At 42.8% G+C, this 22,890-nt stretch overlaps 1 protein-coding gene across 1 annotated transcript in view; it reads left to right on the plus strand.

Moving 5' to 3' along the window:
- Positions 1-22,890, plus strand: part of LOC102195727 (uncharacterized) — a gene marked incomplete at its 3' end in the record, with an annotated part of 158,498 nt that overhangs the window by 122,843 nt on the left and 12,765 nt on the right. The window contains exon 3 of the mRNA XM_013914015.1: positions 18,378-18,575. Within this exon, the coding sequence (XP_013769469.1) occupies positions 18,378-18,575 (198 nt within the window). The remainder of the gene's footprint in view (positions 1-18,377; positions 18,576-22,890) is intronic.

The following is a 22,890-nucleotide window of genomic DNA, read 5'->3' on the forward strand; positions in this document are numbered from 1 at the left end:
AAGAAAAGCGGCCGACCCCCCACCCCCTCAAATGAACTTCTTGTAACGTTGTTACCGGTTCACTGTTGTTATTAGCCCATTAAAGCATAGCTCGGGGTTTCTGCGTTAAGCCATTTACGCTCACTTTAGACCCTTTTGACACGGACTCTTTAGCTTGTTTAAAACTGTATTGATGGATTTACTTTGTTGTTAATCCGCAGTCTTCAGTTCGTTTGGCTCTATCGCAGTTGTCTTTTCTGTGTTGCTTCTCGGGGCATTTCCTCTAAATGTGACTGCTAACGCATCTTGACCATTTGGTGCTGTCGGGTTGGAGGATCTCTCCCTGTACGTGTTTGTACGCGTGCGCGTGGCAGGTGGACCGTCTTGAACCACATCCCACGCGCTCCTTCACTTTCTTTCTTTCTTTCTTTCTTTCTTCTGTGGGGAACACACTGAAACAGACGCACATACCGCTCGTTAGTCTCGTCACACAACCTGGGTTTAAAACACGGCCTGCAAACACAGCGGTGAAGCAACAGGCTTTACTGCACGCACCGTGCGGCGGGTTGAGTTTATCTGTAGCCAGAAGGAGCCTTGTTGTGTGTTTTAGCTGCTGCTGATAAGCTTTGCCATAACTGCAAGAGCAGGGAATCTGACCTCCTGCTTTCTTTTTAACAGCTGCTGACTGGTGGTGGAGATAGGTCATTCATTGCTACATGGCTATCCCTCTGTCATGACTTTGTTCTGACATTTTTGGCATAACTCCGAGGTGTTTAATCCATTACTTATTGTAACTGACATGGGAAACAGTCCGGCTTCTCAGAATAGAGCCAGAAATGGCTTACAGTAGGGTAAAGGGCAAAAAAATACAGTGTAGGACAATTAAAAGTAAATGAGGGGGGGCACATCAGTTGGCACTAGAATAGAACAGGAAATGGTGTCATCCCAGGTATTTTGGTTATCACAGACACTATATGTATAGAGTTAGTTTCACTCCTATCAAAAGAAATCATGTAAATGTATCTTACGGTTGTCATTCACTGTGTATTTAGTCAAGATATTGATCCAGATTAAGCCATATGCTAGATATGTGGTTGCAGGCCAGGTGCTTTTAGGAGTTCTCCTCAAGTGCGGTTAACGTGAGCCTACAACTGCCATCTTTTACCTCTGATGATAGCCGGTGTCACCACTTCACTAATTTGTGTTTCATACAGGAAATCCTCCGCATGAACACATGCTCAACCTGCCATTTAACCAGTCCAAATTAGACTGCTTTCACAGATTCAGCTCTCACTCCCTCTGATGTTATGCCTTTCAGCACAATATGTCTTTTAATTAACTGTTCGTAATCACCAAATGTTTATTAGATGTAAAAAATTGAGGATACAGACAGATTATTAAGTTTTAATTCAATTCAAAAACAGTAACTTTGGCTACATTTAAATTTACATTTAAACTTAAATGGAATAATGTTGGAACCAGTGACACAAACTGCTACTTTCATTTCCTGATGGGTATTATCAGACACATAAATGAAGCCAAAACCATCTAGCTAGGTCACTTTGTGCCATTATATTTTTATTTCACGGGTACTCCTTTCCCATCGTGCCATATTTGCTTTGCAACAACTCCAGTATATGTTTTCATGCTAACATGTTCATTCGGATAGAGATTTTTTTTCATTTTAAAATGAAACTCATTCATGTGGATGTAGATTGAGAGCAGAATGGATGATGTCCTGTGTTTTCTCCATCTTATAAAACCTGTCATTCAGCTGGAGAAGCAGTTTCTAATCTTGCTTTTAATTTATTTAGGGATCTCTGTTATTACAATGGGACTGCAATTTGTGTGCTCTTAAAATAAAGCCTGAAGTAGTGATGTCACGGAATTGTTAGGGGTTTTATTTTCATGTCTGTTTTTCCCCACTACAGCACATTAATATATATATAAACAGAACAGTGATCATGTCACAAGGCTGCTGGGTTAGGATCAGTCATTGCTAATAGAGAGGGCAGGGTTAGGGTTATCTAAATTTAACCAGGTTGTAATTAATAATCCAACATTATTGATAAAAACTACATAGACATGCAGGACACAGATGCACAGTTTTGGTATTTTAGTATTCATGTATAATTTGCTGACTGCACTTCTGAAAACTGGAAAAGCATTTTCAGCTCCTTTTTGCTTAACAAACTAGATGGAGGTAGGGCGGTGCAGTTTGCATTGTTTCATACTTAAGGTGGATAAAAACCTGGCTGCTGCATGAATGTACCTGTTGTTTTTACCACAACTATGCAATTGTGATGGCTCTTTTGTTCGGTGGACTTAAGATAATAACTTTGCACCTATGAAACACTCTGCTGGTTGTGATAGTAGTTGAGTTTTCTGCATTAATAGCATTCAGTTTTTGCCTGTCTGCCTGATCTCGTCTACAGTCTTTTTTTTTTTTTTTTTGATCATCAGCCATCAAGGAGTATTAAATCACCTACTTATGTTTAACTGTAATGCAACTTCTCTATGTGATGCAATTTGTTTCCTCATCAGGAAAACCTCTACTGTGCCTGGCCTAGTTTAAGCGAACAAGCACCTGCAGATAATGATTATTTTCTGCTTGTTTTAAATGAAGCATTACCTTTCGGAGTGATTAACAGAAACCTTTCGATTGCCCAGTAATGTTTTGAGACACTAAAAAGTGTTCTTTGTTTGTCTACCACAGTTTGTGAAAATTAAGTCTTAGCAAGATATTATATATACTAAGAGGAACAAATATAGTGTTGTTGGCAGAAGTGAGTTAGCTGACTTTGGTTGGATTTATCCTCTCTTGTCACAGACTTACATGTCTCTGATGGTTCAGCACATGATAAGAGTAGGAGATTACTTATGCAAATTTTGCTCTGAGGAACAGAATTTTTTTCAGTTGTAATCTGCCATTTAAAAGTTCTTGAAGCTTTATGCTGCGAGAGCACTTATACGAGGTTGGCATGTTTTCAGGTGTCGTTGTGCTGTTTGTCATGCTGTGGTAGCCTGCAGTGCTGTGAGTGTCTGGGGGCTAGACAGCAGCTGTGTTGAGCAGAGTGTTGGTGACAGTTTGTCTGTGGCAACAGCACCTGGCTCTGTTTAGAGAGTGATTAGGAGAGTCCCAAGCAGCTTCCTGTACTGTTTACACAAGGAGCCTGGAGTTAAAGGTGACCCACTTTGCATTTTCTTATCAACAGCCCACATTGATAGCTTTGAATAGCACAGACTGTAGAAAGGCCTTTGCATGGGTTTACATAGTTCTCTATTACAGAGAATGGGATGTGTTTTACTGGGTGAGGCTTGGCTTTTACTAGCATCACAACAATGTCCTTAGGTGGTATGAAATTGTGGGTGCATTTACTGCTCTCTTTGTGTGACAGGGCTGGATTCGTCTGTGGTCCGGCTCTGTGATGGAAGAGAATACAAGTGTAGGGACGTTTAGGAAATTGAGGGCTTTTTTCTGTTTTGTCTACATACCCTCTGCCATGTTTCCTTTCCTTCTCTGTCTTTCCCTCTCTGTGTTTTTGCCCTTCTGTATCCCTAGCTAGAACTCTCATGGGGCATGTCTTAGATTTTGTAGGTTTAACCTTGGTTTCATGGCTTTTCCCTTTGGGACGAATTGAGTTTGTGTGTTTGATTGTCTTTCTAAGAATCTCCTATTGAGTGTTTAAAAAAACCGTAGTAAATGTAAGCTGTAAATGTGATGACCAGTGAAGACAGCTGAACAAACAGGTCATAAAGTATTTATCTGAAGAGAAGACAGATGGGACGTTGGGTGAAGGACCAAGCAGACAGTTCCACAGGTAGAAAGAAGTAGTAAAGTATAGAGCCAGAGAGCCAACAGCTTCCTGTGTTTGATGTCCTCCTTTTTTTTTCTCAGGCCTGCAACATTTTCCTCCTCATTTCCAGTAATAAAGCCACTTATTACTTTACGTGTGTGTGTTTGTTTACTCTGTGTATGAGAGCAAGCTAAACCTGCTCTGTAGAATGTGTAGAGATGCATTTCTTGTCACCCAGCACTGCTGTTAAACATTGCTTAGTTTTATCAGTATGATATGTGTGTGTTGGTTAGTGCATGCTTTTAAAAACATTAAGGCTTTGTCATACAGCCTGGCACACTCACATGCCTTGTGACACACCACATTATTTTGAGGCTAGATGGTTAATTTTACATAAAAACAAAGGACTTCAGTAACAGTAGCATAATTCTCCAGTAATAGATCACGAAGGCTGTACGAAGTGTCAAAGCTACCCGATATAAGTGCATTTAAATATGTAAAGTTGTTACACTGATGGCAAGTAGACGTGAATATGAGAGTTTTAATGAGAGTCTTGGCCTCAATTTGTAGACTCAAGTCCTTGTAATGAGGGTTACTTGCATAGGATCGCTTCACATTGCTGAAAAAATATTCCAAGTAGATCTGAGATTTCAGAGGTAAAAACTAGTAGGACGTATATTGTACCTGTGTTTACATGATCAGAATAATTTGTTAAACGTGGAAATTGGTGTCGGGGCATTGTTGTCTCGTATCGTACATTCATCTGTAAGAGTGGATTTTTATCACTCTCACACAAGTTAACCTTTTACCATTTTTCACCTAAAAGATGTTCACCTCAAGTTAAACTATAGTATGTGTTTGGCCTTTTTTCAGCTTTATTTCAGAGGCACAGTGAAGAAAGGACAGGAAAGCGGGGGCAGAGATAGAAGGGGGAAGACATGTGGTAAAGGGTCAGACTAGAACCCGGGCCTGCCACTCTCAGCCGTTCGGCCTGTGGTTGTCTGCGCACGCACTGAGCTAAACCAGCACCTGAAACTATAGTTTGTGTTTAAAAGATGGCCACAATGTTACACATTGGGTTGGGAAGTCCCATTTTGAAGCCTCAACTTGAACACTTCATTTATTTATTTATTTGTTTTCAAAGCTGGGTGTAATGAGTGAGTAGATCTCAGAAAAAGAGGACACAGCATGCTCATACGATGGCCATTTATCAACCTCTGTGTAGCCATATCCTAAATCAGGAGTAGGCAACCTTTCTGATGATGAGTACCATCTAAAATTTCCTCAGAAGTCAGTCTGCCATATGATTGTATTAGCAATAAATTTAATAATGCTCTATATTAACAGTTACATACTATATAGAACCACTTTATAGAATTATATTTGTTTGCAGATGTTGGCAGCGAATAGCTATCAGCTATTTTCAACAAAAAAAATAAAAAGACACTTTTTATCAATAACAAGAACTCCATAACAGCAAATGAACTGTACAACAGAAAATGCAAATGCTATTTATGGTCTCCTCACAACAATGATAAGAAAAATAAACTGAGCCAATATGGCATATTTGTTAATACACTCTGATCTCTGGTCTCCCACTCAAAGACACAGGTCTCTGAGCGTCCAGCATTCAGACGGCCTGAGGACACTCACGTGAGAGAAAGTCTGCTCACACAGATATGTAGAACCAAATACTGTCAATTAGGCCTCTGCATTGTTTTGAAGACAGTTAAACTTGTCAGGTAGTGATGTCCAGCAGGTGAAAATGCAAGCTCCATGAACACGCACAGCTATGGATTCCAGCTGCTTCGATGTTGCATTAACTGGCATTAACTCAGCCAGTTAATGCGAGACAAGTCTAGCTGCTCAATAAAACTTTCTGGTTTGAACAGAAAATAAAACATTGGTCCATACACCTGAAAGTCCCAAAAACACATTGTGAATTCTGTCTCGAATCTACCGATGTATCCGTGTATTTCTTCCTTCCCTTATAACTTCCGTTCAACTCATTCATGTCACCTAAAAGGTAAACCTGTTTCTCCATCACCTGTTCAGCTCTGATGATTCAGTAAGGACATCTCCTGGTTTCATCTTCATGTTTCCCTCTCACCTGATAACCAAACCGACATCATGACCAGCAGCTTTAACAGCTGTGGCTCCAGCAAACATCAGCTGATACTGGAAATTAATATTAAGTAAATTCTAACAACAGCTGATCAAGCTTAAACATGCTGCTGTTGTTTAACACGACATCCGGCGGTTTCCTCTTTCTGGTGCAAAGTGGGCGATAAACAAACAAGAGAGAAAAGCCGATCAGCTGATCATTGATCAGTTTCATGATTGAAGTAGCAACAGGAGAGGGAGGGGGGAGAATGAGAGAAGAAGAAACAGCTGTGCAGCGTAACGACAGAATAAATCCAGCTTTGTGTGTTTTTTTGTTTTTTTTTCATTCTAGCTGAAGTACGGGACAAACTGTGTTCCTTATCAGCTCAATACGAAACGCGTAATATTTTCTCTGAATGCGGGACGATTCGTCTTTTTACAGGATGGTTGGCAACTCTACTAACTAACCTTATGAATAAAATAAAGTTCACTATCAGTAAAATCATAGCACCCACCCAGCTGTATAAACTCCATCATGCTGGCTAGTACACAGTACGAGTTATTGTAACTGACTGTAAAAAGTCAGCACAACAAAAATAAACTCCACCTAAACTTGGTTTATATCTGACCCAGATAGACTGCAGGTCAAACTTCTTTCCTGAAGTTCCGGCGGCCGCCTCGGGTCTCTGCTCCTCCTGCCTTCCCTTTCCCTCATCCACCTGCTGGCCTCCGCCACTCACTGAATCTGTGGAAGCTCCGCGATAGCCACCACCAAACAACTGAGTTATTTTTTTACGCACCGGCCAGCATCTGGCCAATCCACCACCTTTCATTATTTATACAGTTACTAAAAATAAAAAATCATCGGCCCATAAAAACGGAAAATCACCATCGGCCCACTGAGCAAATGCCCGCCCGGTATGCCCGATAGCCAGTCCAGCTATGGTCGTGCAGTTAACCCTTCGCGTGCCAGCCGTGGCACGCGTGCCTAGGGTTGCCGACCCCTGTCCTAAATCATATCCTTCTCTGCCTTCTATATTTTTCTGTATGGGACCATAACTCACACAGTGAACATTGTGCTGTTTTAATTAAGATTTGGAAGTAGAAATTGGAACTATAAACTCATTAGGAAAGTCTTTAACTAGGTCATAAATCAATCTAGAAGTATGGACTTTCTATACAGTCTGTATTGTCTGTTTGCAACCAAAGGAGTATTTCTTGTGCTGGGCATTAAACGAATGCAGGTTTAAAGCATTTCTCCAGTGGCTTCACTTTGTTGACTTAATCTTTTATACATATTCTCTGACCGTACCATATTTTACTTCTCGTAACTGGAAACACTTTTATTCACTTTGGCTTGATTGGAGCTTAAATCGTTGTTTCCCCCAGTTTAGTGTCACATTTTTCAGGGTTTCTTTTTCGAACATGAGGACTGTGCGGGCAGTTTTTATAGATGCAAGGTGAGTCACACTGCTCTCCATTGTGGTCGAGTCCCATGCTTCGAGAGCCATTCCCTGAACTGCATTGGAGACATACTGCTTTGGTAGCCATCGTGATTTCATTTAGACAACAGGGCGCAGTGTTCATCTGTGGAGTAATTTCCAGCCACTTTGTCACAGTCTCAACTTTGTATTCTGAAGCTTCAGTTTGGATTTGATTGCCTGAGGCGTACGATTAAAAAAAACATTTTCATTCACACAAGCCGCTCTTGCTACATTGAGCAGACCAAACCACCTCTTTAGATTATATGCGTATGTTTGTGTAGCTCGTGTTTGCTGCTGTCGTTGTCATACCCCAGAGCCTGATAAGCACGGGCCAAATAAACACAACACAGGCAACGTGAGAGCAGTAGATAAGCGAATCATACACACACTCAATACTGACCATACTTGACTATTGCCCTCACCAAGTAGAGCCTCTTTCATTAACCCTTTTTTTTTTCTTTTTTTTTTTGGTGTGTGTACCTCAGCACAATTCTGTCCATCTTGTGCTTTCTCCAGTCACACTAAAAACAGCTTTGTGCTAAGGGCTACTCTTCAACAAAGCCCTTTTCTTCTGCTATCACATCATCATCTCATCTTGCCTCTATCCGTGTCTGCTTCCACCTCTCTTCAACATGACTCTTTGCCTCTCTTGTTTCCTCCATTTCTGTCTTTTCCTCTGTTTCTGCCATATCTGCCATATCAGCTGACTGTCATATTGTATGTGTCTGTTTGTTAGCATGCCTCATTGTGTATGAGTACAAGGTCAGATATGTCCCTGAAGAAGTGAAGCAATTTTGCGGCCAAGTGTTTTAATAAGCTCATGGACAGAGCTGCATGCCTGTGTTGGTGGAGGCCACAGTTGCCGTGTTAAACGTGCTCTCACAGAGAATCTAGTTGCCAGCTAGCCTTGTTTTAGCTGGCTGATATTTGCATAACTAAAAGCGTATGCATTTTGGGAACTGTTCTTTCTGTATTTTTGTTTATATCTCGGTTTCACATCTTCCATACGCGTTGTCTCTTATCTCAGTATCACATCAACCTTGTGCGTTTCTCGTTGCATTGCAACCGATTGACATCATTTCTAATAATTAGTAATTTAGTGAGCGGATAACATAAACACACAGGGGGGGTACATCGCTGCATGGTTTTCCCAGTCTATTCAATCTCATGGATGTATGCATTATGGCAATCAACTGTTTTGTCGTTCTTTTAGGATGGCAAGTGAATCTCTTAAATGTTGAGTAAGCCATTGAGAAAGATCATGCCGATGTACTCAACACCTGCACAAGCACGCTGCACACTTCATTGCCTCTTAATACATTCTGCACCACAAAATCTGTGGATCGTTGCAAGCCAATCCAGTTTTTTGTTACATTTGCACAGTACCATGGCAAGTACAGGCACCTGTGTTGTATGTACACACAGAACACAAACGGATGTTTACATTTAACAGAAAGTTTAATATACTTGAATGGTTTAATTCTATGACTAATAATGATTTCTTCTCATGCACACTATAAAAAAAATCATAAAAAATGTAAACAATAAAATATAATGCAATTTATAAAGATTTATAAAGGCCAAAGGTAAAAGTTTGATCATTTAAAAAAAATTAAAGAAAAAAGATAAGAAAGGATAAAGAAACTAATTTGAGAAACTGGAACCTGACAAAGTGTTGCATGACTAAATTGAGTGATCTGTTGTCAAAATATCTGTCGTCAGCTGTTTTCCTTTTGGTTGAATAACCAAGTAACAACTGACTAAATGTTTGTAAGGTTGTGTAACTGTTCTAGCTTTAATCTTACAGATCCTTAGATTTCCCCTGTGCTAACTAGATAAGTCATGAACATTTGCACTTTTGAACCACTTCTTATTCTTTTTGCATTCTTTGTGGATCTAATCTTAAATCACACAGTTCGCTGGTCTAGCTAATAAACAAGCAATGCTCAAATTCATTGTAATATTACTGAGAAATTTTTATTTGAAGTTTTAAGCACTGCAAGAGCCATTGTGATTAATCTGGACTGACCCTCGAACGTTGTGAAATATTAAAATCACTTTTTAAATGAATGACTGTTCTGCAAATGGTGTACTTGTCAAGTACTTGAGAGTATCAAGGACACCACAAGTCTCAGCTCTGTGGCAAAGCCTTGTTTTTGTGGCTACTCACAAAGATTTGGCCATGGTGACAGTGGTTTGCCTTCTTCGTGCTCGCCTAGAGAAGAGAGGTTCACTCGTCAAACCGTGCAGCATCCACACATTTGGACACGCACACGCATGCACGACCGGGAACACACACCAATTATACCAATTACAAGATTACAACAGGCTAACTCTCAGCAACAGCTATGGAAAGTCAAGTGGGTGCTGTGTGCATGTCTGTCGCTGTGTGTGTCTGCTTGTGTGTGTGCGGCGGTGCCGCTTGGGAGTCAGGGCCCATGCAGAGCACTTGCAGTGCTAATTAGGCAACCACAACCCAGAAGAGTACATCACAGAGAGAATAGAAAAGGGAGAGCGGATGAAGTGAGGAGTGTATGTAGGGAATCCAGCAAAAAAAAAAAACTGTGCTCATCTCCTGAGGAGGCTTGTGGAGGGAGATAAAGAGAGGAGGAGGGAGCAAGCTGAATGATGATAACAACCAAAATATGTTACATGCAATGATGTCCCCAAGCACTGAGAGTATCACAGTTCAGAACAATACAATTTATTCAGCTTTGTGGGATATATAGGTTGTCTGCTTATTTGTCAGCATTGTGTGTGTCATCTGTGCCTGTGTACGTATCAGTTTATGTGGCTAAAAGTACGCTAAAGAAACACAGGTGCAGAAAAGACGATAAGCTCCATGGTAGATTTTTGTCTTTTGGTTTTTGAGTTCATGTGTGGGAGATCTGTAACGTTTGTAATGTCGCCCTCCCTTTTTCGGAGCCAATCTGTCACCCTTTTTCAGTCTCTGTAACAGGTGAGGTTGATTAAAAGAGGGAGTTGGCAGGACATGGTAATATCTGAGCTAACAGCCTCCATGCTTTCTGACGAACAGCTGGGCTGGGGCTGAAGCAGGCCCTCTCATCAGGGGAGCAGCAAGGCTGTGTCCCCCTCAGCAAGAGGCTGCAGAGGGCACAGCCATACAGACAGCAGCTTGACTCCTGGGGCATCGACCACAAAGAGCCAGAAACACAGACAGGAGGCTCTTGTGCGTGTTTGTGTGGCTGAATGTGTATCTCTGCATGTGTGTGTTCACACTCTCTAAGCAGCATTGTGAAGCGTAACCAGACTGTTCTGTCATACGCCCACGCTGGTATCTCCGAGAACACAACTACACACTCCCAAGATGACATGCGCTCACGCGCGCACACACCACCACAACCCCAGCCACCCCTACCACAGCCGCTATGTAATTAACAGACAGAGGAAATGGCACTGTTGGGGTGGGTAAGTCGGATGCAGGGAGGAGGAGAGGAGAGAAAATCATCTCAGCTCGTGCCTGCCCCGAGGACACACTGTTTCTCTGTGGCTGTGTGTGCGTTGGAGAATTGAAGAGAAGAAGGTGAAGAGAGGGAGAGAGATGCCGGCTGGTCTTTTGAAATCTCTGTGTTTTTGTTGCTGGCTGCTGGAAGGCAGGTTGGGGGTGGGGTGAAAACAGTGAGTGTACGAGAGGAAGAGAAGTAGGAGGTGAGGGATGAATAATAAGGTGTTCACACACATGCACGTTCACGTACACAGCCGTATCATTTAAAGCCTCACAACGTAGAAGACAGAAAGACTGCTCTCTTTGCTTGTTGCACAGTGGTGTCTGCGTGCTTGTGTGTTTAGGTGTGTGTGTGTAGGACAATGTGAGCAAGCCAGGTCAGAGAGAGATGTACTCTGTTCTCTGCTGTAGCTCCATAATGGAGGCCTGCTGTATAATGACAGCTCAGACGCAGGCAATGCTGTCTCCCTCTCTTTCGGCTTCTTGACTGATCTCTCGCTCAGCCCCCCACCCTCTCCCCACCCCCCTCCTCCTACACCACCACTGTGATTTTTTTCTTCCTCTGTCTTGGTCTTCCTTTTCTTCTTCCATCTTTCTCCAGTGGAACTGTCGCCTTTGATTCAGCTTCTCTGCAGCCACAGTGCTTCTGTTTCAGGATTTCTCTGATATTAGGTTTTTGTCTTTGGTATGGAGTGAAAGAGATGGCACTCGTAGGTGTGTGTGTGTGTGTGTGTGTGTGTGTGTGTGTGTGTGTGTGTGTGTGTGTGTGTGTGCGTGTGTGTGTCTTTGGAAACACACGTACACGTCCGCTGTATCGTGCCTGAGGGTAGACTATGACATCTCATCTAAGAAGTCAAACAAACTTGGAACTACCAGAGCAGGTTTATCCTGCTGTGCTCCTGGATAGTCTGCGTATGTGTGAATGTGTGTTCACGAGTGAGGATGAAACATACATCTGTTTGCACTGTTAATATCCAGACTCATATCTGTGAGCATTTACAACCACCTTTGATATTATGTCCTTGGTCAAGTGGTTTTTCTTTGTTTTGGAATAGCTGCCTGTGCACCTTAAAGATCATCTTTTTTTTGGTCAACCTTAGCTGTTTATGGATACATGAGTACCATTTATAAACAGTATATCACTCAAAGTTTAGATTTAGTTAGCCGCAGAGTTATGTTTCCTGTTGCTATGCAGTCTTTTTTTGGCCGGCTTTAGGCACATGATAACTTTGCAGTGGTAGCAGATATTATGCTCATATTACATCCTGTTTAGCTAGGTTGGTTTAACCTTAATTGCAGCTTACTTAACTGCTGTTTTGTGAACCCTCGTTTGTCTCTGTTGTCTCTTTAATCTGAAGTTTCTTTCATGTTAAACTTCTTACATAGCTTCCTGTCATCTATTTCATCCTCCTGTCAGCACATCTTGTGCTACCTTGAGCTTCTGTCAACCAGTCACGATGACATGTACTCATCAAATTGACTCTAAATCCTTCCTCTGTCAGTGTCTGAGCTGCTAAGGCTAAAGGTTTGGTCACATGTGCACTGCAGCCCTGAACCTTTGTGGTAATAACCCAGAAGAGTTACATATGTTACACCATTTTCCAAATAATTTGGGTCAAGTATTAAATGGACTTAATTCTTCCAGCTTCCTAGTACAGAATCAGTCGGATGTCTGAATAAGTAACTGTTTGGAGAACTCGCAGTGAGTGAGTGGGCACGCTGTGTCCTGTCTCCTTGTCTCTACCCAGGCGCCACCTCTTATCTAAACCTATATATTTCCACTAGTGATGCAGACTATTTCCTGTTGTCTGTTTGTGAAAGAGGCCGTCTTTGGACAAAGTCGAAACTTGATTTTCTCGACTTTGTCTGAAGTTTAGGTGTGACAGTCTAGCTGATATATGCTTTCCCTCTGGGAATTGCCATCAGTTTTTAGCTCTGCTGAGCAACTCTGATTAGAGCCCATAATGTAAGAAAAAAATAATTTTCCTCTTACTTTTGGGCGAGACGCTTAGCTGATGACATGCTTGAGGCATGTCTGCAAAAACTGAACTAAACGCACGTCACTTGAAGTTCAAGCATTCCATTAACATCTTGTTGAATGTTCCTTATTCAAATATTTAATACTGGCCTGTTGATAAAAAAACAAATATCAAATGTCCTTTGCTAATCAGGGAACGAACTGTGCTAGAATTCATTTAGCCTTGAAGTAGTGGGAGTAAATGTTTGTGTTGTATTGACAAATATAGCTCTGATACTACATTGTAGTACATCAAAGAGCAGATTATGAGAAACCAGCGTTCATGCTGTAGACGAAAATAAGAACTGGAATGTTGAAGTGGAACACAACAGCAGACCACACAGCTATATTACATTAGAGCTACAGAAGTATTCAAAGCTGAGCACAGCAAGGCTTTTAGAAACTGTGCTTCAGTCGCCTGCCCGACCACATGCATTGAGCCAACTGGTTTATTGTAATGACATTTTTATTGCTCATTTTAAGCGAGACACTGACCGGTTTGGCTCTGTTCCTAAACAGAGCCACAATATTGTGGCACGACTGAAGTGTGCTTTACCATGCCTCTAGAAAAGAGGCATCTGCTGCCTGAGTGAAGTAAAGCGTGGAAACGCACTAGTTGTCATGTGTCAGTTGGCAGTACAGTTTCAGTCCGTGCTGTATTGGACTTGGCCAAGACAGGTTGGTGACTGGATCAAATAGATGGGCCAGCAGCACGACACTGCTAGTTTTAACAAGCTGATAGGCAAATCCCTTCCTGGTTAAAGATTAACCACTCGCTAGAGCTGCCACTGCATTATCTCTCCACTGGCCAGGGCATACAGTAGCCAAGAGGATTTACGTTCCCTGTGTGTGTGCGCGTGTGTGCGAGCGTGCGCATGAAAGCCTAATCTGCATTCCAACCAGCAAAAGGGTGGAACTGTGTGTGTCAGTGTGTTTGTTTGACTATGGGAGTTAGTGATCTGCTTCTCTCCCAGCTGGGTGTTAAAACAGTGCGTTTACTGTATGCCATTTAGCAGTCAATCTGTTCTGTGTGTGCGTTTGTGGGTGCGTAGAATCATGTTTGTATGTAGCCTGTTGTAGTCTACATTCTTTTTCAGGGCTTTGTATTTGTTTTCCCTTAGGGCGTAACAGAAAGGGTTAATTGCATCAGTAAGCTTGGTGTGTAATAGACTCCTTTAACCCTTGGGTTGTCAGAAAAAATGCTCAGCGTTTGCTCCAGTGTCAATAGATCTAATTTATTCATATCTCTGTAAATGTTGCGTTAACATCCTTAACCTTGGTTTGTCCTTCTCTTAATCCACAACGATATCATTAAATTGTATCCGTTTTCTTTTGTGTATTACTGGATTAAAGGACTGTGACATACGCTGTTTTACTGACAGAGGATTCCCCTGATTGACTGTTAGACGATGCCATCTGCTGGTTGTTTGAAGAATGAAAGGCCTGACACTGCACACCCTGAGCAAGTGTGTTGTAACTGAGTGATGTTAAGAAATGACAGCAGGCCCACTTATCTGGAAATTCAAGAGACATTACTCATGCTTTCCTTAGATCGTAGTCTTCATCTTCACTTAGTCTGAAAATAGAGCCTACACGGCTCGTGCATGGCTTGTGTTTTCTCAGTTTAGAAAGAAATATAATCACACTGTCACTGATGACATGATTTGTAATCATTAGTACGTTAAAGTAATAGGTGTTTATCTGTTTTGTTGTTGGAAGCTAACTGGGAAAATGCCACTGTTTGTTTTCCATTTCTGGGTATTTACTTTACTGGATGAGAGATGGTGGTGACAGGAAATGAGGGCAGACTGATAGGGGGATAGATTGTGTGTGTGTATGCAACAAAGCAAGACTTAAACCATGAGAAAAGGATTCCTTATGAGTTATGCTACTCGTGACTGCTGGTAGATTACTCAGAACATAGAAGCATAAGCACACACACACACCACCAATCTTTGATAGGATGTGTTGTTCAGAACCAGCTGGTTGATCTTCGTGGTTTTAGACAAAAAATGGAAGAGAAGGCCGGAAACAGCAATGACTGTGGTGGTCCTGTGTTCACAAGGGACAAACTTCTCTCGAGGAACAGAGAGGATTTCTGGGAGGTGGCATTTGGCGAAATGCTGGCCACTATGTTGTTTTAACCCAAAAATTGTATCTCTCGCTCACTTGCTCCTTTGCTGTTCTGAGAAAAGTAGCGAGTGGCGGAAGGAGGAAATGACTAAAACAAGTCATTCACACCCCTGCTATGACAGCAGGACAGAGAGGGGAAGTCAAACCCACACTTTTACCCTTTTCCTGAGTCCTCCACCCCAACCACTATTACACATTAGGCTCCCCCACCCTGATAACAGCTCTTTTTAATTGTGGCATACTGTGTGTTTACTCAAAGGAACCCGTGTGTGTGTGTGTGTGTGTGTGTGTGTGTGTGTGTGTGTGTGTGTGTTAAAGGTTAAATTGCGCATACATTTTTTTTGGTATGACATCCTCATTTGTGTGAAATGTTACAGATTCCTGTAAAAAGGAGAAGAATGCTTTTCTTTTTGTATTTGTTTTGAAATAGCCTTAGTTTCACTTTAATTTGAGAATTTTCAGTTGTGGAAATGTGTGAATAAAGCAAATTGAACTGAGTTGAATTGAGGCTAATAATTTACAAAAGAGTTTCTGTGTTGGGTTGTAGGGCTTGACACAGGCCAGGGCATGTTCTTTCTTTCTTTCTCCTAACTTCTTTGTATTTGTCTTAAGGAAAAAAAAAAGGGAGCCTCGCATATTTCACCTACCTGCTCCCCCTCCATTCATGCATATGCATACACGACCCCACACGCACACGCTTCATGACGCTTGCCAGCAATGAGGTCAGATGTGATGACCGGCTGAGCACCCTTCCCTGTTTCTCCTCCTCCTCCTCCGTCTCCTCCTTCCCTCCCCTCCCCCTCCTCCAATTCGCCTTTGCAGGGCATGCATGCCTGTGTCTGTTATCTACAAATGGCTGAGGAATTATAGGTTGAGAAGGGTGGAGGAGGAGGAGTGAGGGAGACTGTGGGGAGGGGGTGGGGGTGAGGTCATGTGACATCGCAGCAGCTGCTAGCCTAAGAATTTCTGTTTTCTCAGTTAGAGAGAGAGAACGAGCGAGAGCACGGAGGGGAGAGAGAGGCGGCGTGCGTAGTGTGTTGCTTTGTTAGATAAGCTCTACACGGTCTTTGTGAGACAGGAAGGCAGCCGGGCAGGCAGGGAGCGAGTGGACGGGCAGGACGAGAGAGATAGGCAAGGAGTGAGTGAGAGAGAAGGGAGCAGTAAGATGGTGTGTGTCCTGGCGCTCGTTACCGGTGCGCACTGGGCTGGGCTCAATGAGAAGATGCAGGCATGGGAGATGCAGGCGGCTCCACTCCTTTGTGCAGTAAGAAGCTTCGATCACACTTTTTATCTGTGAGGGGGGTTCTTGAACCGCTGCGAGAACTCCGGATGTGCGCCTCTGCGTGTATTTGTCAGGCTGCGTGCTTGTTCGTCTCTTCTTTCACTGCTACTCACATTTGTTTCTGTTTGTGCTGTGGTTTATATGTGTGGTTGATACAGTCAACCATAAGCTGCTGTCTCTGTAGTTACTCATTTAGAAAAAGTTCCTTGAATATGTCCTCCTGACTTTGTCGGACTTTCCCTAAATAAGGAGGGAAGAGTAGCACGCTATTGTCTTAAGTCACGTTACTGGAATGGAGTTGAACTTGGTGTGTGCTTTTGCTTGTTTGCCGGTCTGTCACCAGGCTCTGTGTGTGTTACTTTAGTGATTCCATTATTAATTGTTTGCTGGGTTCATTGAAAGTGCACTGGGTAACTGGGAGGTTACAGGCAGGACAACTTGAGAGGTGTTGGGAATGCTATTCACTCTCTCATGCCTGACTTGCCACTGTGTGTGTATCCACTTGAAAAGACACACACACACACACACACACACACACACACACACGGTGCTCTGCTTCTGCTCTCTTCTCAGAAGGGAAAATGATCTTTTTACAGCCCTCTCAGGCTACATCCACAATAATACATTTTCACTTAAAGCAGTGTTTTTAAAATGAAAACAATCTCCGTTGTGCACACTTTCAGAAATGGTCTTCAGCTTTGCTAACCTAACCGCAAATCACATTGACCATTCACTGGACAGGCGTGTGTGATGCAAACATGAAACGCATAAAAGCCACTGAAAATAACAAAGTATAAGAGCGTAAATTGCAAAGCAAATCTGGCAACATTTTAGAGTGACAGGAGTACCCACACGAGTAAAATATAATCCTAAAATGAATGGGAACTGTAAAATCTTAGCTGAATTTTTGTGACTGATAAGATCGGTAAACAAACGTGGGCATTTGCACCATTGTTTACAAATTTTTCTGTTTCTGCCCAACCAAATCCTGGAGTTTTTATACTAAATGCAGGACTGTTCCAAGAAAGTTTTTTGTTTTCAGAGGCCAAAATTACCCGAGTAGTGGGGATGCTAGGCTTAAATATAGAAAAAGTACCCTTAAAAGTGAAAATGTACCTTTGTCGCTCTGCTAGGCTTCTGCGGAAAACTGAGATCTGAACTTGCTTGCCAAACTGCTACTTTTTAATAAGCAGATCTTAGTCATCATGTTCATTGAAAGTTCATTTTAAATGTTGTTTTTAAGGGAGAATTCAGAACAACTGTGTGTATGTTATTGTTTGTGTAACAGAAGCTATTCGAGTCTGAAGCTAAACTGTCCTCCGAGCCTTCCTTTGTGTGTCCGTGCGTGCGTGTATGTGTTTTGCTTGAGCACGTAGGGGTATCAGACACCGCTCTGGCATTTAGGGATTCCACTGACCGTGGGGCTGTCAACATGGTGTCACTTTTCAACACACACATACACAGGAAGGAAGGAAAGGACAGACCCTCTCAGCCCTCCTCACCCTTTCTAACCCCTTCAGCCATCAGAGCTTCTTCTAGCCCAGACTGTCATCAATTTCACTTTTATATTAAGTCTGTTTCTCTTTGCGACGCAGCATTTTCTTTTATTGGTAGTGTTTTTTTGTTTTGTTTTGTTTTTTTTCAATTAAGCTCAGTGTCAGTGTGAGAAACATTTTCTTAAGTGATGGTTATGTGAGGGAACCGAAAGGCACTCTGAATATTTTCGTGCTGAATTTTTTAAACAAATATGATATTTCTATTTAAAGGTAGTAATGTTGGCGCATGTTCAGTAGAGGAGCTATGTAAACTCTATGACCGTGGACCTCTGGCACACATGCAGTCAACTGCAGCTCTTTGAGCAAAACAAAGAGTGACCTGCCCTCCTAACCTCTCACCTCTGACCCTATGCCATACAGCCAAAGCCCCTCTGCTCCTCAACCCCTCACACCACCGATCCCCCATCCTCTCCAGCTGTCACAAACAGAAACCCAGCACCACACGCTGTATTTTTATTTACACAGATCCTCATGCCTTGAATTTTTTCTCATTCTTTAATGGAAATGCAGTATTGGTCCCTAATACTTTTCCATTCTCTTCCTTTGTTCTTCATTTGTAGGCATGAGCCATGAGCCAAAGTCACCATCATTAGGAATGATCTCCACGGCGACCCGTACCACGGCGACGGTCAGCCCTCTTACCCCGTCACCTCTCAATGGCTCTATCGTAGCCAATGGAAGCCCAGCTGCCCAGTCAACTCATTCGGGATTTGCTGCAGCCCTCCGTAAACTGGCAAAACAGGCAGAAGAACCGCGAGGTAAAGCCAGCCGGCCCATATGACAGGGATGTTACACGGAACTGAAAGTTGAATTCTCATCTAAAATCTGATCTGTAGTGCCGTAGGAAGAGTTCCTTTCACATAAAGAAAGAATTATTTTTATTTTTATTGACAGAGATCTTAATAGTTTTATATGCACTGAGTAGTGTAAATTTACAGACCAATATATAGTGTTTATTTAAATGTGAGCATTTCCTGTTGTGTTTTTCACTTGAAAAATGATGTTTAACTGTTAGAGCTGGAGTAGCCTCGATATGGTCATATCAGACAAACGGTGCTTTTAAAGGATATGAAGCTAAAGGAGCTTTTCTCAGACAGAAGGTGAACTGAGGGGCAGAAGCAAGAGCCAGTGTGAGTAAACTACAGGTCATTTTGAACAATGATTCATGCAAATCAACTCTAGTATTCCAGGAAAATACATAATAGGTCCCCATACGACGTTAAGGTTAGAGTTTCTAATTTGGGTATTAAGGTCAGACTGTAAAGTGGTTAGCTGAAAATATTTTGATAATACCAAACCCTGTTCCAGGTGTGTCTTATATCTTAATCTTGCTTCACATAGCCATACTTGGTGTTTTGCACTTCCTGTAAGCTGTCTGTGGGTTGTATATTTAGCCTTTTTGTGTCCACATATATACTTAAAGATATATATGTGTATATATATATATATATGTGTGTGTGTGTGTGTGTGTTTATAGAAGTGCTCATATTTGTGCATGCATGTATACTCCAAGACCAGCATAGCTGTGTTCAACTGTTATTAGCAATGTAGGGATATCCACATAGGGTTAAATTAGTTGGTGTCCCCACAGAGGCTGGTATGAAGGGAGCCACTCTAGCTGACCCACTTAAGGTGCTGTATGTGAATCCATGTACACTTGGGCCTGCTTGTCACTGTGTGTGTCTTGACTCTCCAACTCACTGTCATACATACTTCCTTGTCAGTGGTTACACACATGAAACTTCACTAGAATTGCTCTGTTGGAGCTGTATGAATGTGAAATAACCACTAAGTGGTTTAGTTGCTTGTTAATAACTGTGAACCAACCAGAATTCACTCTTCAGATGTTTCATTTTAAATGTTTTTGTGGATTTTTGCTTGTAGATTTCTGGCTTTGTTTTGTTTTTGTTTTTTCATTTTATGCAAAACTAGTCTCTCCACTACGTAGACCCATGCAAATATGTCTTAAATATGTGTACCCGAGTGTCACCGGTGCATACGTAAACATACAAATAAGGTTATAAACTACATTCTACACAAGAGAACCTCAATAGGACGACATTATTTGTGAGTGTGTTTGTATATGTGGCTCTGTGCCTTGGCTCCAGAGAGGCTCAGCTACCCCAGCTGTCCACCCTTGCTCTGGCTCCTAAATCAGATGGTCCCCTCCTTTCTGGCTGTCCCTGGACACCTTGCTCCCCAGCCCACTACAGTATGGGACCCAGAGCCCTGCAGACGATTTATTACACCCATAGAGAGCACTCAGACCCAACCTCTCCTCACCTCCCCCTCAGTACTTCTTTCCCATCAACTCTCTTCACTCCCTCCACCCTGCATGCCAGCCCCTTTACTTTGTCACAGTTTTCTCTCTCGCTCTGTCAAACACTGCCTTTTCATTTTTATTGTGGACTCCTTTTTATAAATGCAGCTTTTCCCTTATCTTTGTTACATGGCCCCCTTTTCTTAGTTGGTAGAGTACACAGGGAAAGCAAAATACAAGTTCTTGTGTGTTTCTATTTTTTGTTGTGTTAAAAGGTGAAAAAAGTGTGTCTACTTCAATCTGTAATTCACAATCTGCCAAGACAGAGAGCTTCTGTCTATGTCATACAAATACTTGATCCTGTCTGATAAAAACTTCACCACCTTTTTATTAAAAGAACAAAAAAGAAATCCCCTTTATTATTTTGAGTCCTGCTGACTGTTTCCTCATTGAAGTAGGATGTGACGTGTCAGTGAGTCAGCCATCAGGCATAAGGGCTGACTGCCTGTGTTAGGAGCACCATCTCCAGGGTGGGCAGAGAGACATGAGTCCCCCTGAAGCTCAAGCCCCTTCTCTGTCTGCAGAGCCTGTATTTATACAGAGCACACACCCAGTCACCCCACACATACAAACAGTTGCCTTTTCAACTGTGTAAGCCTCGTGATTTCTTTGCATGCTGCAGCCTGCTGTCCTCTCATTACCTTTTGACTCAGCCTCTCTTTCTCACTCACCCTCTGTTGATGCTGTGAGGTAAATAGTGCAGTATATACAAGGTGCCATGACTCAGTGTCCTCGGGTCTGAAGGAATTAGTTAGATTTGAGTACAAGTATCACTGCCACCGGCTGCTGAACTGATTTAAGACCCTGAGCACGACTGCTGTTTATATACAAACCCACACACCCATTCACGCGCACACACATACATTGTCACTTGTCTGTGGCGAGTATAATGAATAGCTCTGTGTACTGAGTGCTGCGTTGAAGAGGGGAGGTGATGGATAATGAGTATCGGAGCAGCATAAAGGACACACTCTCATCCAGTGCACACTTGCTTGAAAACACACACATATGCTCACAAATGCACACAGACACAGTTAACACACTGCCTCAAAGAGGCAGACCTGCTGATATCTGATTAATTAGGCAGCCCTGGGTTTAATCTTCTCTGTTGTTTCTTCTTACTCACTCATAGACACATAAACACCACAAGAGTTTCATGGCTGTGTCCATACCAACCGTAGTGCACTGCCTGGAGAGAACATGAAGGGAGGGAAAATAAAGGTATACAAGATAGTTGGAATGAGCTGGCTGGATAAAAGAGGGATAGGAAGTAATTAGTAGATTTGTGAAGAACCTGGGGTGTCGGTCATATTGTGTGTATCTGTATGTGTGTGTGTGTGCGTGTGTGGCCCGAGGCTTCCCTTGTTTCTGGGAGCCCAGAGCATGCTGGGACAGCGGGGCAGTGTGTCTATGACCTCTCCATCTGGAGCCTGCCTGGAGCTCGCTCAGCCTCGCTGTGCTCAGTGTGTGTGTGTGTGTGTGTGTGTATGTGTGTTTCTCAAAGGCAAAACACTGCAGGCCGTGACTGTCCCTGAAACACTTACAAACAAGCTTATTTGCGTCCCCTTTCTTCCTAACTCTACCTATACACAGCAGCCTTACACCTCTCCTGATTTTGGCGCGGTATTTAAACGTAATGTACCGTTTGCACCGTCAGCCGAAGGGACAGAGGATAGCTCCTCTTATTTCCATCCGCCATCTTGTACCGTCTTCCTTTCTCTCCCTGGCACAGCAATACACACTGTGTGCCTCTCCCCTCCCCCAACACAGCGATGCAGATTACAGGCTTTGTGTTGTGTTGTCAGTGCATGGCCAAGACTGTAGTAGCAGGTGTGTGCAATGTTTTTGTGTATGCGTGTGTTTGTGTGTGAGAGTGCACGTGTTGAGGCTTGCGCTAGTGCATGCTGGTGAGGCGGCATATGGATGCAGGGTTGGCTGGGCACTGCTATGCACACCAGGTGTGAAATGGACTGTTTAATTAAGTGCTGATGTTGTTGTAATGCATGCTGGGAGGAAGGAGGGTGGAGGACGAGGTGTGGGTGGGTGGGTGGGTGGGTGGAAGGGAGCAGATTCTGTTTGGCTGTCTTGAGAGGGGTGTTGCTGGTGATGGTGGCGGCAGAGGGTTGGTAGGTGCCTTTTGGCAACACTGAAAGATTTTTGTGTTGTGTTACTGAGGAGTTGTGTCAACTTTTTCACTGGGTCATTGGTCTGCCCAGGAACACCTCTGACTACGACTTCGTTTGTTCATTGCTTCTGTTGGGTGCATCGTGTGTGTGTGTGTGTGTGTGCATGATAGTGCAGCTCAGCTTGAGCGGTCAAGTGTGGAGGCAGTCTGGGAGAGTGGGACTGTTAATAGAAGAGGCGATAGAGAAAGGAGCCTCACATTAATCACAGGCAGCTTGGGACTAAGACAGCTTTCTCTCCCTTTCTGTCTTTTCCTTGCTCTTTCTTTCTCTACCGTCTCCTACGGCTTCTCTTTTTCTTTTTCTGCAACCCCCTCCATTCAACCCCGTCATCACACCACACACACCACGATACACTGAGCAAGTGACAATCAGTACTGCTAATGAAGTGAAGGTTGAGAGCTGATGAGCCTGTTTTAGACCCTGGGGAAAACAGCTTGTGCTTTATTCCTCCTACTCCTCCTGCCTCTTCTCGCTCCCTACAGGGTCACCATGTATGGCCATCTTCTCTCGGTATAGGTAGAATGGCAACCAGGTTAGTGCCAGTCACACACCTCATATATATGATTC

Source organism: Pundamilia nyererei, unplaced genomic scaffold (genome assembly GCF_000239375.1).
Source record: "Pundamilia nyererei isolate P.nyererei 1_Seehausen unplaced genomic scaffold, PunNye1.0 scaffold00166, whole genome shotgun sequence".
NCBI lineage: Eukaryota > Metazoa > Chordata > Actinopteri > Cichliformes > Cichlidae > Pundamilia > Pundamilia nyererei.